This window comes from Phalaenopsis equestris, unplaced genomic scaffold (assembly GCF_001263595.1).
Source record: "Phalaenopsis equestris unplaced genomic scaffold, ASM126359v1 Scaffold000552, whole genome shotgun sequence".
NCBI classification, from domain to species: domain Eukaryota; kingdom Viridiplantae; phylum Streptophyta; class Magnoliopsida; order Asparagales; family Orchidaceae; genus Phalaenopsis; species Phalaenopsis equestris.
This window is the reverse complement of record NW_018164992.1, coordinates 1,476,718-1,492,084: the sequence shown is the minus strand read 5'-3', so window position 1 is coordinate 1,492,084 and position 15,367 is coordinate 1,476,718. Positions and strand designations below refer to the sequence as shown.

The following is a 15,367-nucleotide window of genomic DNA, read 5'->3' as shown; positions in this document are numbered from 1 at the left end:
TATATATATATATATATATATATATATATATATATATATAATGGCCAGAAGTTATTATATGAGCCTCCAGTTACTTCTAATATGTCTGATAATTTGAGTACCATCTCCTTAAGACTCACACTGGCAGGGAGATTTGAACCCCCGACCTAAGGGGTCTTATACCGAGGATGCCAGCCAACATGATGGGATAAGTTCAATAATGATATTTTTTAATATGATATGAAAATTTTGGGTTATACAAATATAAAAAGTTTAACAAAAAAAATTACTAAATTTGATCACAACAAAATATAAAATAAAAACTAAGGAAATTATTTATAAATAAATACATATTGGGGGTTTCATACCACAACATTCTCATAATCTAGATGTGAGAAATGAGGGCTCTGGTGAGCTTCTTGAAGCAATTGAAGATCATCATCCCAAACATCACGATAAGTCTCCAAATTCATTTGGGCATTTAGCAAAGATGACAAGCACAATTCTTTTCTCCATCCTTCCAAATGTGGAAAATCACATTTATCGCCATATTTGTCACAATACTGCCAGCAAAATATAATTAAAAAAATAGAATGATTTGTTGTATGGATAATGACAATAAATTGCACAAACATTGTGGGATTTACATTTATATCCATACCCCCCAATTCTTAAGTATTTACATGTCTTGACAAATAAACTTTATTTTATTTTTTTACATTTATACCACTCAAATCTTTCACATCACATAGAAAATACCACTGGTTTAACTTCGAAAAAGTTTTATACGTCTTTTCATGTATGAGTAAGATGACATATATGTAAAAATTGAAGTTTAGATGTTAGATACGTAAATACATATGCCCAAAAAAGATGTATTTGGCTTTTTAAAAGGTAAAAAGGTGGCATTTTGATGACATGTTAAAGATTCGTATGTTATAAATGTGAAAAAATAAAATAAAATAAAATATAGGTGTTAGATATGTAAATGCATAGTAATTGGGTGGTATGTATGCAAATTCCCCTATTTGCAAATATTAGCTTATAATTATAAAAAAAAAAAGGAAGATAAACCTCAAAATTGGCAATATCATGAGTATTATGCTTTGGTATTCCATCCATATCTCTAGAGTTGTAATACTCCTTGATAGCCTTCATCATCTCTTCACATGATGGAAGTGTCCTCCTCCTTGAGAGCACTTGAGCTATCCATTTTGCTTGTGATTCAAAGAATGGAAACCCAATGATCTACAACATCATTTAAGAATTAATAATGGAGTTCCTTGCAAATTATTAGTGTTGTTTAAGCTTTGAGATGCAATAAATATTCCATTTCATGTTATCATCTAAATGAAAAGATTAGAATGATAAAAAAATTAGAAGGTTTACATACATATCTTATTTCCAATGCATTTACATATATATCTAACACCTAAACTTTATTTTTTTGCATGTATATATGTTTACCTATGAATGAAAATGTGTATTTCATTTTTAAAATCTAAGAGGATGATATTTTTGATGTGATATAAAAGATAAAGATTTGGGCGGTATAAATGCAAAAAAAAGGTAAAACTTAGATATTAAATATGTAAATAAATTGAAAAAAAGGGGAAAACAAGATCTCACCTTCCTTGGAATGCCCACAAAAGATAGAGAAGGGGCGAGCGAGGGTGGGAATGTATGCTCATACAATGGGCCCACTCTATCATCATCAACATCCACTATTCCTTTGGTGTCAAGAAATTCCAAATAATAAGAATACCTTCAAAGAAAAAAAAAGGAAACAAATTTACAATCATTATTGTGATAGTCTTAGCTCTTATTTACAATAAAATAAAATAAAATAAAAAGCTTTCTAAAGCATTTTTGAGGATCCGTTTGGGGTGACGGCATAGTGGTGGTGCGACACCGCATCGCAGTTTTGTCTGTTTGAGTAAATTGCGTTTTGACTGTTTTTTTTTAAAAAGTTGTCGTTGAAATCAATGTTTTCCCACAACTCCTTGCTAGATGTGGTGAAAGCTTTCTAGCTACGGTCTGACTTAAAAAAAAAATATTGTGATAGTCGTTGCAGCTTTTTGAACATTAGATTATTATTTAGCAGTTTTACAGTTATTTTTTAATAAGTTGCAGTTGCCCCAAACAGACCCTAAGTTTATAAACTTTAATAATTTTTTTTTTGAAAAACAAGTTACATATTTTTTACTTCGAAACATCATGATGTACGAAACAAACAAAAACCCAAATAAATATAATCATTAACTTTATTAATTCATCAAGCAAAATGTGTAAAGAATATTATTTTGACATACCCCGTACAATATATGATCGTATCGGCAGTAATGACAGTGCCATCAACAAACATAACTCTTCCATCTTCATAAAGAGTATCTATCTGCAATCAACATATCAGTAATGATCAATACTAATTTTTTTTATGAAAAATTCTAGAAAATCATAGAAGTAATTGGATTGGATAATACCAAACCTGTGGTTTTAAGTGAAAATTTTGATATTTAGCAATTACTTTGCACAATCCTTGAAAAATTTCAAGGGATTTTGCACTGAGATGAACTTCTTTGGCAAAATTTACAAGCTCCATTGATATGTCCTGCCCACTCATTGAGTTCCCCACCATCACTACAACCTAAATTTTAATTTCATAAATTAATATGTTTGTTATGACTATTTTATTCTGATAATCACATACAGATCACCCGAAATATTAATATTTACAAATTAAAAATATGAGTTGAGTTTTTTTCATAAATTTTGACATTTGAGTGAGAATTTGAAGAGCGGATGAAATGGATGAAAGAAGATGGTTTTTGATTTGTAAATAGCAAGTTTTCGGTGCTTTGTATGTAATTGCTTATTTTATATAAAATCATAAAAAAAAAGAAAAATAAAGATTTTGTCAACATAAATTTTTCATAAATAAAAAAGAATTTTTTCAGGAAATTAAGAGAAAATCTTTCCTCTCACCTCATTGCTGAAGGGCTGAGGAACTCTATACACATGACTATGCAGCTGTCTCCTTCTCCATTCATCCATTCCTACACATCACAAACCAACCATTCAATTCCTATGTATTTACATATCCAACACCTTAACGTCAACTTTTACATACATACCATCTCACCTATGCATGAAAATGCCTATTTCTCTTTTCAAAACATAAAAATAGAAGTATTTTTCAAGGGAATTTATATATACAGCACCCAATTTTTATACATTTACCTATCTCACACCCAAACTTTCATTTTTACAAAGCAAAAACCAAACTTATCTTTCTCACCACTCCCCAACTGTGAAAACCACATTTTCATCCATAGGTAGGGTGCTGATTTTGCAAAAATGAGAATTTGGATGTTGTTTATGTAAATTTCATGTGATATGAAAGATTTGGATAGAATAAATGCAGAAGATAAAATTTAGCTGTTAGAAATGTAAATACAGAAGAGTTAGATTGCCTTCATGTAAATGCCCCATAAATTAAATATATAAAAAAAGCATTTTTATGATTTAAAATTGCAATTCAACAAAAATAAACAGAATAATAAAAATAAAAAAATAAAAAACTTAAGTTTAAACATTAAAATCTCCATACCTCTGATTACAGGCAATCTAGGCACAGAATAATGGCCATTAGCCACAACAACAGCATCAAATATCTCTTCTATCATAGCCCCATTCTCCATTTCTCTACTCCTAACTTTCCATCTAATTCCCTGATCACCAAACTCAAATGCAGAACCTTCAGCTATTCCCACATACTCTACTCTTGTATTAAACCTTATCATCTCCCTAAGCTGAAACCAGTTACAGAAATCATGGAGGTATAAAAACAACTCCTCATGGCCTGGAAATCTCCTCATATCTCTTCCTTTCCTTACAGTGAAAGGGAAGTCTGTAAACCCCATTATCTCTCTAGGAGAAGCTAGTCTTAGTGAGCTGTAAACACTGCTATGAATCTTCAATGGCTTCTTCTTCCCCATGGAGTCTTCATCTTCAACCTCTGGTTGGTACAACCATTGCCCTCCAATGTCATGGTTTTGCTCCAGAACTGATACACAATGGCCCTCTTTTCTCAGCTCTCTTGCTGAAACTAGACCTGAAGGTCCTGCTCCAATCACACAGACTCTTTTGGAGCTCAGATTTTCTGAAACCATGGCTGAATTCTTAGAGAATGTGTGGAGGGAGGGAGCTGAGTTGTGGGCTTCTTTAATAGAATGTTGAGTGTGCAGTGTATTTGCATATATCACAACTAAATTTATGTATTTGCATTTATCACACCTAAAATTAATTCATATTTACTTATGCAATGCTTGCTTGCTTTAGACTTATGCCTAAAAAATGTGTATTTCAATTTTAAAAGGTAGTAACAGTGTTGTTTTTTTATGTGATGTTGAAGATTTGAAAGGTACATCTATATATATGAAAGTTTAGATGTGATATATGTATATACATAATTTAGTGATATGTATGTATGTAAATGCCCCAAAACTTCTCTCTTAAAAATTGTTAAAGCTATCATAAATTGAATTATTAAATTAAAAATATAATTAATATTTGATTATCATTGGTATTTGAGTTTATTGTATGATATTAAAGAGTTAAGTAAAAATCTAGTTAGAGACTACAAGTGTCTCCCTTAGGAGCCATCATTTGATTATGCTGGTATTGGTCGTGTCGAACAAAAATACGGATAAATTCGAGTAGACTTCGAGTGAGCTTGTTTCGACTAGAAGTGATTGTTTCATTTCTTAATTACTGATATATGGCACATGTTATGTTATGAGTAGATTTTGGAGGTTAGATATGTAATTTTTTGATGTTGAGATGATATATGTGTATAATTTTATGTATTTTACTAAGAGAATCATGTGGGTGGCCTTCATTGGGGTTGCTTGAGATGAATGTTGTGATAATGTCATGTGACATAATTTTATGATTTTGTATAAAGTCTGATGTGAATTATTAGATGATATAATTTGCTTTATTATCATAGGGATGGGGGCTATGGGTAGTAGAAGAATAATGACTGCCTTTTCTTTTAGGTGCACCATTCTTGAAGCCAGGGGGAAACCATGCATGCAGGAGACAAGTAGAATGTGCAACTCATAATGAGAGGCTTTCCTCCATCAAACATAATGTGAGCCCTCATTCTTTTTTCATATCTTTGCCAAAAGTTTGGAGTGGTGGTCTAGAGAGAGAGAGAGAGAGAATGTCTCTGCCACTATCGCCGGCCTCTTTCCTGGAGACCGCTGACCATCGCCTAACTCCCACTCGCCACTATCGCCAACCTCCTTCCTGCCGCATCCACTGAATGTCATTGCGACCCCCTATAATACTTTGTATATTTTGAAATACAAAATTGTTTTTAATCTATTTCAAACCAAACAAAACAAAAATAAACATAAAGTCTTACGTTTATCTTACAGTGAATCAAACAACTTCAAAGTATTCTAAATACAATATGTCATATTTTTAACAAATCAAACGTCCTTTAAATATTTTTTAATTGAGTTCATTAAATAATTACATGCTTAAAGAGCATGTTTTGATATGATTGTAAGACAGTTCAGAATGCCAAGTAAAATATTTTATTCCATGGAGCCACTCAATCTTAGCGTTTTAGGAGGAGCAGGAGCACTTTTTATGTCTGTTGGCCAATGCAATAATTATTGTTGTTCTTGCAATTTACTAAGCAGACATATTGAATGTTGTCATTTATATATTTTTTTTTAAAAATGTCTGTACTTTTTCTTAGGCTATGATTAATAAAATTGTTTAGACATTTTATTTTAGGTGTATTTCTTTCATACTCGCATAAAAAATGCCTGCGAAATACACCTTTTTATGCATAAGACGGCATATGTGTAAAATTTGAATTTTAGATGTTCGATATCTAAATACATAAAAATTAAGTGGTATGTATGTAAATCTTGTATAATGCTTTATAAGTCAATCTATGTTCTCATTGTTAAAGGTAATTGGATGTATAAAATGAAAATTTTTTATAAATATTTTTAATTTATATTTAAATAATTATAAAAAAGACTGATGCTCTTTAGAAAAAAATTGAGAAAAAATCAATATTAAATGATGTGCATGAGCCGCTTATTTACATTTTGGTGCATATTTGCATACATACCACACAATTCTTATGTTTTTAGATATCTAGCACATATACATTCATAATTACATACATATCATTCAAATCCTAAACACCACATCCAAAATATCATAATCAGTATATATAAATATATGGGCTCCAGAATTTAACACACCAACCTCCCACAAAATGAAAGAATAAGTAAGAAAATTATCGTGCCTTTAGACTTTTTAGGTTTACCTCCACCTTTCTTAACAAAAGTCATATCTATAACATCTACTATTCTAATAGGGTTATTAGATGATCGACATTTAAGATCACAAAACAACAAAATATTTTTCCCACTAAGGCTGGTCGACTACATGAAACTTCTTTCTTCATTGAGTCCTATTAAGCGTCATATTTTCATTGAATTAACAGATTAAAATCATTTTTATACAGTCTTAACTCTACAACAGGCGAACTTAAATTTTGTAAGTCCACCGATTGGCAGGATTTACTAACTCCACGATTTAAAGCCAAAATAAGTGAAATTCACATTTACAGCATCCCGGGATATATTTTGTCTAAATTGACCGTCCGACAAAATTGCTAACACCTAAACTTTAGGATTTCACAAAAAAAGCTACACAACTTCTATATGCAATAAATTGCAAACACAAACTTTTTTGGGGCATTTAAACACATAGCACACAATTCTTATGTATTTATATATCTCACACCTATAATTTTATATTTAGACTCGTAGCACTCAAATATTTAATATCACATCAAAAGAGCACTAACAGCACCTAAACATAAATTATTTAAGGCGTTTTTATATATTAATTATCCAAAACTTTAAATAATTTTTTGATAACCTAAATTTAAAATTTATATTTCAATCACTAAAATTTTATTTATTTTTGAAACAAAAATAGTCAATTTGTTATATTTAAAGTGTTGGATGATTTATAAGTAGCTGAAATATTAAAATTTAAATTTAGATGATTAATTTATTATATTTAAATTTTTGGATGATTGATTTTACTTTAAATTAGCTCAAATTAGAGCTCCATGAGATACTTGGGCGATGTTTGGTAGCATATTAATAATAGGATTTAAGGACTAGTTTAGTTTAAATCCAACTAAACACAAAAAATCAAAAATTAAATCCAACGTTCCCTTAGAATAAATACTTGCATGAGTTTTGTCAGTATTTCTTTTCTTCTTCGATGTGAATCTGAATTTATTAAATCCAAGTTAGAGAGATCTTCACACAGTAAAAGATAAGGATTTGATAAATCTTTATTGCTTAAAATTATGATGGAGCCGCCAAAGAAGGGCTTAGGGTTAGGGTTGTCAAAACGGCTCTTTGTTCGCCAACAGCTCATGTTCAGTTCGTAAAGAAGCTCATGTTCAACCATCCTCCTAGAAAATTCAACTTGCGAACACGAACAAAAATTTGTTCGTTCGTGTTCGGCTCGTTTTGGCTCGAAATAATACTAATAAATTATATACATATATATCTTTGATGAGTAGTATTTTTAAAAAAAAATATTGACTACAAAGCTATAAAGATTTATAATCAATTAAAAATATTAATTAAGAAAATAGAATAAAAATTATTAAAGTAGATTCAAATGATGTTCTAAATCTTATCCTAATTCTTAACATCTTATGTCTACGTGATTAGGGTTATCAAGACGATTCTTTGTTCATGAACAACCCATATTTGACTCACTAAATAAACGAGCCGAACACGAATATATTTTTTTAGCCAGAGAGCCGAGCCTTAAATTAGGCCCCTACTTAGGAAAAAATATTACATCAGTACTACGCACGTAGAGGAACGTGCGTACCCAATGAAATCACGCCACGATATCCCGCGCGACGCAGAAAAAAAACGGCGCAGTAACACGGGGAATATTCCTCCCCGTGTTATTCATGTGTTATTGTGTGTTATTCATGTGTTATTGTATCCTGATTGTGTTATTATAACACCAGGAATATTCTCAGGATACAATAACACATGAATAACACACAATAACACAAGAATAACACGGGAGAGAATATTCCCCCGTGTTACTGCGCCGTTTTTTTCTCTGTCGGGAATATTTCCCGTGTTATTCAAGTGTTATTGTGTGTTATTCATGTGTTATTGTATCCTGAAAATATTCTTGGTGTTATAATAACGCAATAACACATCAATAACACATGAATAACACGCAATAACACATGAATAACGCGCAATAACACATGAATAACACAGGAGAGAATATTCCCCGTGTTACTGCGCCGTTTTTTTTGCTCTACCGTGCGAGATATTGTGGCGTGTTTTGATTGGCTACGCACGTTATTTTTACGTGGGTAGTACTGATGTAATATTTCTTCCCTACTTAGGGTTACATTCGGAGTACTTTTATCCGGTGGCTTGACTCAGCAGTCCGCTCTTATCTTCGACTAATAATCTCTGTCTCGGAGTCATCACCCCCAAAATCTGGGATCTCATCTCTCTCTCTCTCTCTCTCTCTCTCTCTCTCTCCTGGCAACGGTATGGCTTAGATTTCTCGCTCATCAGCTCCGGGAATCCGGCATAGGAGCTCTTTTACGGTGATCTTGAACCCCCTTTTGCTTATCAAGTTCCGTTCAACCTCCCAAAGCGGATCCACAAGAGTTTCCGGAACTAGCAGAACATCCGCATCACGCTCAAAGAGGTATTCTTTGTTCCTCTTTTTCCTTCGCCTCTTACCCTGCATGCGTTGATTTCTGTCGCAATGTACACAATTTTCTTGATTTTGGCTGCAAGTTCTTGATTTGTTTGAGTAGATTTTGAGAACGGGGTGAGCTAGCAGCCACTTGGTTCTTTTTTTCTGAGAAGAACATTAATGACAGTACTACCGATGTACTTGATTCATGGCATGTAGAATTTAACATAACGGTTTGTCTCTTGACTCTCATGGTAAGCCGGAGAACTAATGCGGTGTTTGGTAGCATATTAATAATAGGATTTACGGATGGATTTAACTTTAACTTTCACGTTATGTCTTTCTTTCATTGTGTTCCGTCTCTATTATGACATAAATCCTGATTTAATACATCTGATAAATAGATAGATTCAAAGGATTTATTCTACCGTTGACGAGCTCTATCTCCGTTGCAGGATTTATCACAATTACTTAATCCTATTTGACATAAATCCTGGTTGCAGCCAAACACCGCCTAAGTATTCTTTTGGTGAAATTTGTGATTTTATTGGAAGCTAGTGTAGCAATGGAAAAAAAGAAAGAAAATAGCTACCCCTGCATGTAGAGCTAAATTGGAGAAGAATGTTGTGAAATAAGTTGTGAATGGGATTTTGATTGTTTGGGCATGTGCAATGAAAAGTTTTGAAGTACCCGTTAGAGTGTGATCTTGAAGGGATCTAAAAGAGTCTGAAAGGAAAAGATATAGGCTAAAATAATTTTGATTAGAAATTTTTTTAATGGATCAAGGTAACTATGAATAAAGATAATTTGATGTAGTAATAAATAGCGAAGAAGAATGGAATGCCCCAATTCAACATTGAAATATGACCAATGATGCTGAACTTATATTTCAACTTTTCATCCATTGAATTTTGATTCGTGAATTGCACCCAAGGAATAGAGTATAAGTAAGAAGAGAGAGATGGAGAGATGAGTAAAAAGTAATGAAAAGTAATACAATGTGTCTTATGCATGAAATAATTTCCCTATTTATAGGAAGAGAGTATAATATGATGATGCTACATTTTTTTTCATATTTTAATGGGGTTGTGAAAGGTATTATTCGTATTTTACATGTATAAGTCTGTCACTCGACTGCTCTCTGGCTCAGTCGGCTGAGCTTGATTAGCTTCAGGTCAGCATGGCCGGTTCGGTCGGCTAGACTAGGTTGGCATTCCCGGCCTGTTGTTTTAGTCTGATTGTTGACTCTTGATAATTAATGAGACTTTCGCATGTCCTCTGTATGGTTGGAGAAGCTGAGAGATTAGATCTTCCCTTGGATTGATTTTTTTGTGGTGGTTGACTCGGAAGTCTCCTCTCATTTCTGATCAAATGGTTCATACTCGGATCATTTGGTCATCTTTCGTGGCTCAGTCAGCTTTGGCCTTGTTGGCTTTGGGTCAGTCGACTGCACTTGGTGAGATGAGTGGGTCTCATTTTCTCCTGTCTGTGGGTCCTCCCCCATCGTACTCTATTCTTTTCTCCATAGGATCAACACTGACACATTTTTATGTACATCATCAATCTTCTTCATTAAAAAATTAGTCATACTTTATTTATGAAAGATTTTCATACATATCACTCAATTCTTTTGTATTTAGATATCTAACACATAAATTTCAATTTTTACGTATATGTCACCTTACTGAAGCATTAAGGGGTGTATATCCATTTTTATAAGTTAAAATAGTTGTATTTTTTGTGGTTTGAAGGATTTGGGTGGTATGAATACAAAAACAAAGTAGGTGTTAGATTGTTAATACATCAGAATTGGGTGGTATGTATGTAAATGCCACTTTATTTGTTGCTCTTTTGTTGCATAATGATTGAGTCCTCTTTTTGAATCTGCTTTTAATCCTCTTATTTTTTTGTACATGGAGAAGAAGCTACTATTTGAATTTTCAAATTATTGTCTTTTGTGTGATCTGCTATAAAGTTTAAATATTGTTGAGCTTTTATTAGATTAAATCGTGTAGTCTTTTGTGTCCGGCGCAGAATCATTTTTTGTTCTGCCCTATAAACTTTGTGTTTCTGCAATGTCACTGGCCTTATTTTAATGGCTCACTTGATCTTCTACTCTACTCTTCCTTTCTTGCGTAAAGTTGCTTGTTTCTTTCATTTATATTAGGGTTTTGATTCTTACAATATAATGCATTCATTGCTTCTCAACAGTACTATGGTCAATGTTTCTGCATACTTACCATCTGTTGATGTTGGATGTAGAAAATTCCTTAATATCCAACCGCACAATTTTAAATCTTGATCAAAATACATGCAAATGCAATAGGATGAGCAATAAGCTGAATATGTTAGACCCGAAACTTACAATTGAATTCAATATATGAAATAATAATTTTTATGTTGTCATATCAAATGAAATAGTTTGTGATCAATAAAAAAAAATCATTTGGATATTAAATGTTAGAAAAATATAGTATAAATAATTAACCACCATTCAATATATGCAGGTAAGCCATTTTCTGTCTAGTTAGACAAAAGATTAATAGCACTTTTTTAGATATATTTTCGAAATATTACATGTGCCAAAATATGAAGATAGTCACCTCAAGTTCATTGGCTAATATCAGAATTAGAATAGCCACATGCATCCTTTGCAAGAATGTGGCCAACACTTAGCACATAAAGATTCAAAAGAAAATTGCCGTACAAGCTTTTGGGTAGGAAATATCACAAACCTTGCAAACTTGAAGATTAGCTAACCTTTTCATCATTTCTACATTTCAATATACATATATAGAATATAACCATTATTGTCAAAACTCGCATCCTCACAAAAATTTTCATTTGGTACTTCATGACCTAGTAGTTTATATAAATTAACATGTGTAACATTAATTTGCATGGATAACACTGATACTGAACAAAATTACTTTCAAAATGTGTATAGATACAAGTATAACGGGAGCATGTTTTAAGATAAAATTTTATGAAAAACACAAGATACAAATCTTTTATATCTTGGAGACTGAATACAATATAGGCAACATCAAATGATTTGATCACATAATATTTTGGCATAAATTATTAGGATTTGACAATCACTAATTTTTATTTAACATAGAGCACAAATTTATAGGATTATAAAATACATATGAAAAAATAGAAATGATTACATAAAAAATATAAATAATTAAAAAAAGCAAAATATCATAATATTATGCTTTAGATATTGTCAAAAAATCAATATATTTTAATTTTAATTAAATTTATATGATAAAATTGTGAGATAACACAACAATCAAAATCATTGATATCTGAATTAGGGTAATGGTAGACTACATCCCGCAAAATAAGCTTCCCATCTAGCTTGTCTCCTAAAATTAAATTTAAGATCTTCAAATCCTAGCTATATTTAAAAAAAAGTAAAACACATCATATTCATGATATTCAAATGTTGCTTTTTGAAATGCAAATTTTATATACTCTTATATGCATTTGATGCTCCAAAAATTACGAAAAAATAATTATAAAATATTGATTAGTCTAGAGCACACTAATGAAGATATATCACAAAATGGGCTTGGACGGTTCTAAAATGTCCAGTTTTACAAAATATATTACTTCTTAAGAAAGTCATTTCAAAGACGCAACATATGTGCACTTTAATATTTTGTACATAAAAGCTTGACAAAATGTACATAAATGAGTATTAAATATGTTGTAACCTAATGATTATGATTCTTAAATTATGTGGTACAATTTTGAAAGTCTATTTGTATGTGCTCGGGTCAATAATATCATATAACAATAATGTAATGCACCGGTCTACTTTGACAATCGTGTGTATGATCATCCAGAGAGTAAATATTTTGGAAAAAAAATAAAATTTACAGTGTGCATGTCATAGTATCACGTGGAGTAAACATGTATAATTGTAAAATTGATTCATAAAAAAACTCATGAATTACTAAAGGGAAGTTGATGTTACGGATAGGCTTAATCATAAAGCCTACAAGTTACAAACATTTGAAGGAGAAATCATCATAATGATATAGATTAATATTGATCTAAAAATCTTCTTCCCTTGAATAGATAGCCTCTAATAATGGAAATCACTTGTGCAATGCAATATGACGATCAGTTTATTATACATTGTTATTGACATAATTTTCTTATGAATTCGCTTATTTAAAACAACTTGTAGCAAGAAAATTATCTAAAATAAAAATTTTTGAACTGAACTTTCTAAGCCATGTGCTTATTTCAATTGTGTGTTGCCTTAGTAATTCTTACCCTAGGAATTATCTTATTTTCTCTCAAATGAGTATTTCTTACTATCTCGCAATTGCAAGGACTTCTCTATTATTGATTTGGATTTTGGAATTATAATGGTCACTCGTTATTTTGAGGATAAACTTACTTTCTCTTGGTGCATATAGCATACCTTAATATCTTTTGTGAGAATAAGGCTTTATTATAATTTCTTTGTATCTATATGCTTCTATTATCATGTTGGGGAATTATCTTGTTTTCTCCCTATAATTAGCATATGATCCCTTCATCATGGGATCTTACTCAGCTAGCAACTACTCTCCTTCAATCTTATTGAAGCCATTTTTTTTATAAAACCCTAAGGCATAATAACTTTCAATTCCCTCGAGCATATGGATACTGTTTTTTGAGCATACTAAGGTTATGAGAACACTCCAAGCATTGACCGCTTTGGTGTCTATAACCAAAGGCCGAGTTTTAACGTCCCCCTGGCTAGTGCACAATTCTCCCATGCTAGTACTGAAAACCAAATCCTACAATCTTAACAACCATAAGTGTAGGGAGCCCATGAACCGTTGCCTGGTGAATCAGGGACAATGTATGTCACCCCATTTTGTTAAGTGGCCAGTATGGTATAACTCTCCTTATAAGAACCCAAGTTGGAGGATTTACTCCATAGAGCACAAATGGTCATATTCGTTTATCCCAGTTTATCTATTTTAAGGATATTTGCAATTTTAGATTTTGATCTACTCTGGTTTTATTGTCTTGTATATGCTTTCATATCTCGCTTGACTATTATGTATATGATACGCCACCAACAAATTTTCATCATCCGGCACGAATCTTGAGGCATGACACGAATCTTGAGACGATATTTTAAGGATGAAATATTCAAATCTTGATAAAAAGTCATTCAGAGCTCTGATTTCAGCAAGCTTATAGTCAAACTGATCGGCTTGATGAGACAAACCTAATGATATGAAAATTAGCCCAATCTGAGTCAAATCAAGCCCAGATCAAGTCATTGAACCACACTTTAATGATTTTCGGACACATTTGAAAGATCAAAGGGTTGTCGAATATGAAAAGTTTATACTCGAATTGAGCGGCTCAACAAAACGAATCAAACAAGCCCAAGATCACTCAATTCTAACATCATTAAGACACTCAAATGTTCAGTAAATGTCGTATGATCAAGGGAAGTTGTCCAGATCGTCTGATCAAAATAATTCATATTCATTCATTAATTGCACTCAGAACACTATAAATAGAGCCTCATCCCTCTCATGAGGGGAGGCTGAAGTTTGGAGAGAGAGCCTGAGACCTTGAGGAGAAGCTGTAGTTTAGCATCACCGCCGATCGTCGTCGAATACCGCCGAACTCAGTCGTTGACGACCGCCAACCTCCGTCGTCGACCACCGTCAATCGCTGTTGACCATCGCCGACCGCCGAAGACCATCACCGATCGTCGTCAACCTTCGCCACCGTCGTCACCCTTCGCCAACTTTCATCGATCACCACCAACCAGACGCTGTCAGTCAACGCTGTATTATAAAAAATATAGTTACAATTTTCCGTCTGTGAGATAAGAGCTTTCTGTAATCATCAATCAATAGTGGATTTTCGCAACTGGGTCAGACCCCGTGGTTTTTCCTTTTACGGGATTTCCACGTAAAAACTCCTGGAGTAGTCACTGTTTTTTTTCTTTTTGATTTGAGTGTGTGCAGAATTCTCGTACAACGCTAAGACAATAATCAGTTACTCTACCGCCGCGAATTTTCTGGCACGCATCAGTATAACTACTAGATCACCTGATAAATTTATTCAACTATTTCCACGCTAAGTCTTTGATTTGTTCATTGTATGCACGCAATCCAAATGTCTTTTCTTTGGATAAACGGTATGAGACTCTATTTACTTAATTCTTTCCTATAATATTTTTTTTCGCCCATAAAGGCCATTTGATTCAATTGGCTGAACTTCATTAAGTTTGCAACAAGCCTTTCCTATCTATCGTTGACGCAGTCTGTCATTGAGGTCAACAACTTCTTATAGGCATCCTTGATCTGATTCCTCTTATTTTTCCCGGCCACTTCAACATGAGCCTTGATTTTATTGGCAGTGTTCACCGCCACGTTGTTAGCTGCTGCGTATCTGTTTGATATGATTGATAACATTATTTTACCGGTCTCATAAAACTTAGTGAAAGAGGTTTCTACTTTAGAAACTCATATGATTGGTCCTCAATACGATTGCCTCCGTTCATTGTGGGAAAGTTGCTCCTCGCTCGCAACACTCTTTGTTCCTT

The 15,367-nt window shown here is 32.6% G+C and overlaps 2 protein-coding genes across 10 annotated transcripts in view; one reads left to right on the top strand and one right to left on the bottom strand.

The window, feature by feature from the left end:
* Window positions 1-339: 339 nt before the first annotated feature.
* On the bottom strand, window positions 340-4,151 carry LOC110029266 (flavin-containing monooxygenase FMO GS-OX-like 9). The gene is made up of 7 exons (XM_020731483.1): window positions 3,590-4,151; window positions 2,965-3,035; window positions 2,468-2,626; window positions 2,292-2,374; window positions 1,609-1,744; window positions 1,054-1,227; window positions 340-542 (listed from the first exon to the last, which is right to left on the bottom strand). Exons 1-7 carry the CDS (start codon window positions 4,149-4,151, stop codon window positions 342-344), a joined length of 1,386 nt encoding a protein of 461 aa, XP_020587142.1. The 3' UTR covers window positions 340-341.
* Window positions 4,152-8,493: 4,342 nt separating this feature from the next.
* The window catches only part of LOC110029135 (EID1-like F-box protein 2), a 20,298-nt gene continuing 13,424 nt past the window's right edge, over window positions 8,494-15,367 (top strand). For all 9 annotated transcript variants that reach the window (XR_002294497.1, XR_002294498.1, XR_002294499.1 and 6 more), the window contains exon 1: window positions 8,494-8,793. The gene's annotated coding sequence lies outside the window, so the exon portion shown is untranslated. The remainder of the gene's footprint in view (window positions 8,794-15,367) is intronic.

Bases quoted from the DNA above. Each gene is read 5' to 3' on its own strand.
- LOC110029266 (XM_020731483.1), bottom strand. From the start codon at position 4,151: ATGGTTTCAGAAAATCTGAGCTCCAAAAGAGTCTGTGTGATTGGAGCA. The intron at 1,228-1,608 runs GTGAGATCTTGT...ATGATGTTGTAG, and splicing joins TTGTGGGCATTCCAAGGAAG to ATCATTGGGTTTCCATTCTT. The intron at 543-1,053 runs GTTTATCTTCCT...TTTTGCTGGCAG, and splicing joins ATGATATTGCCAATTTTGAG to TATTGTGACAAATATGGCGA.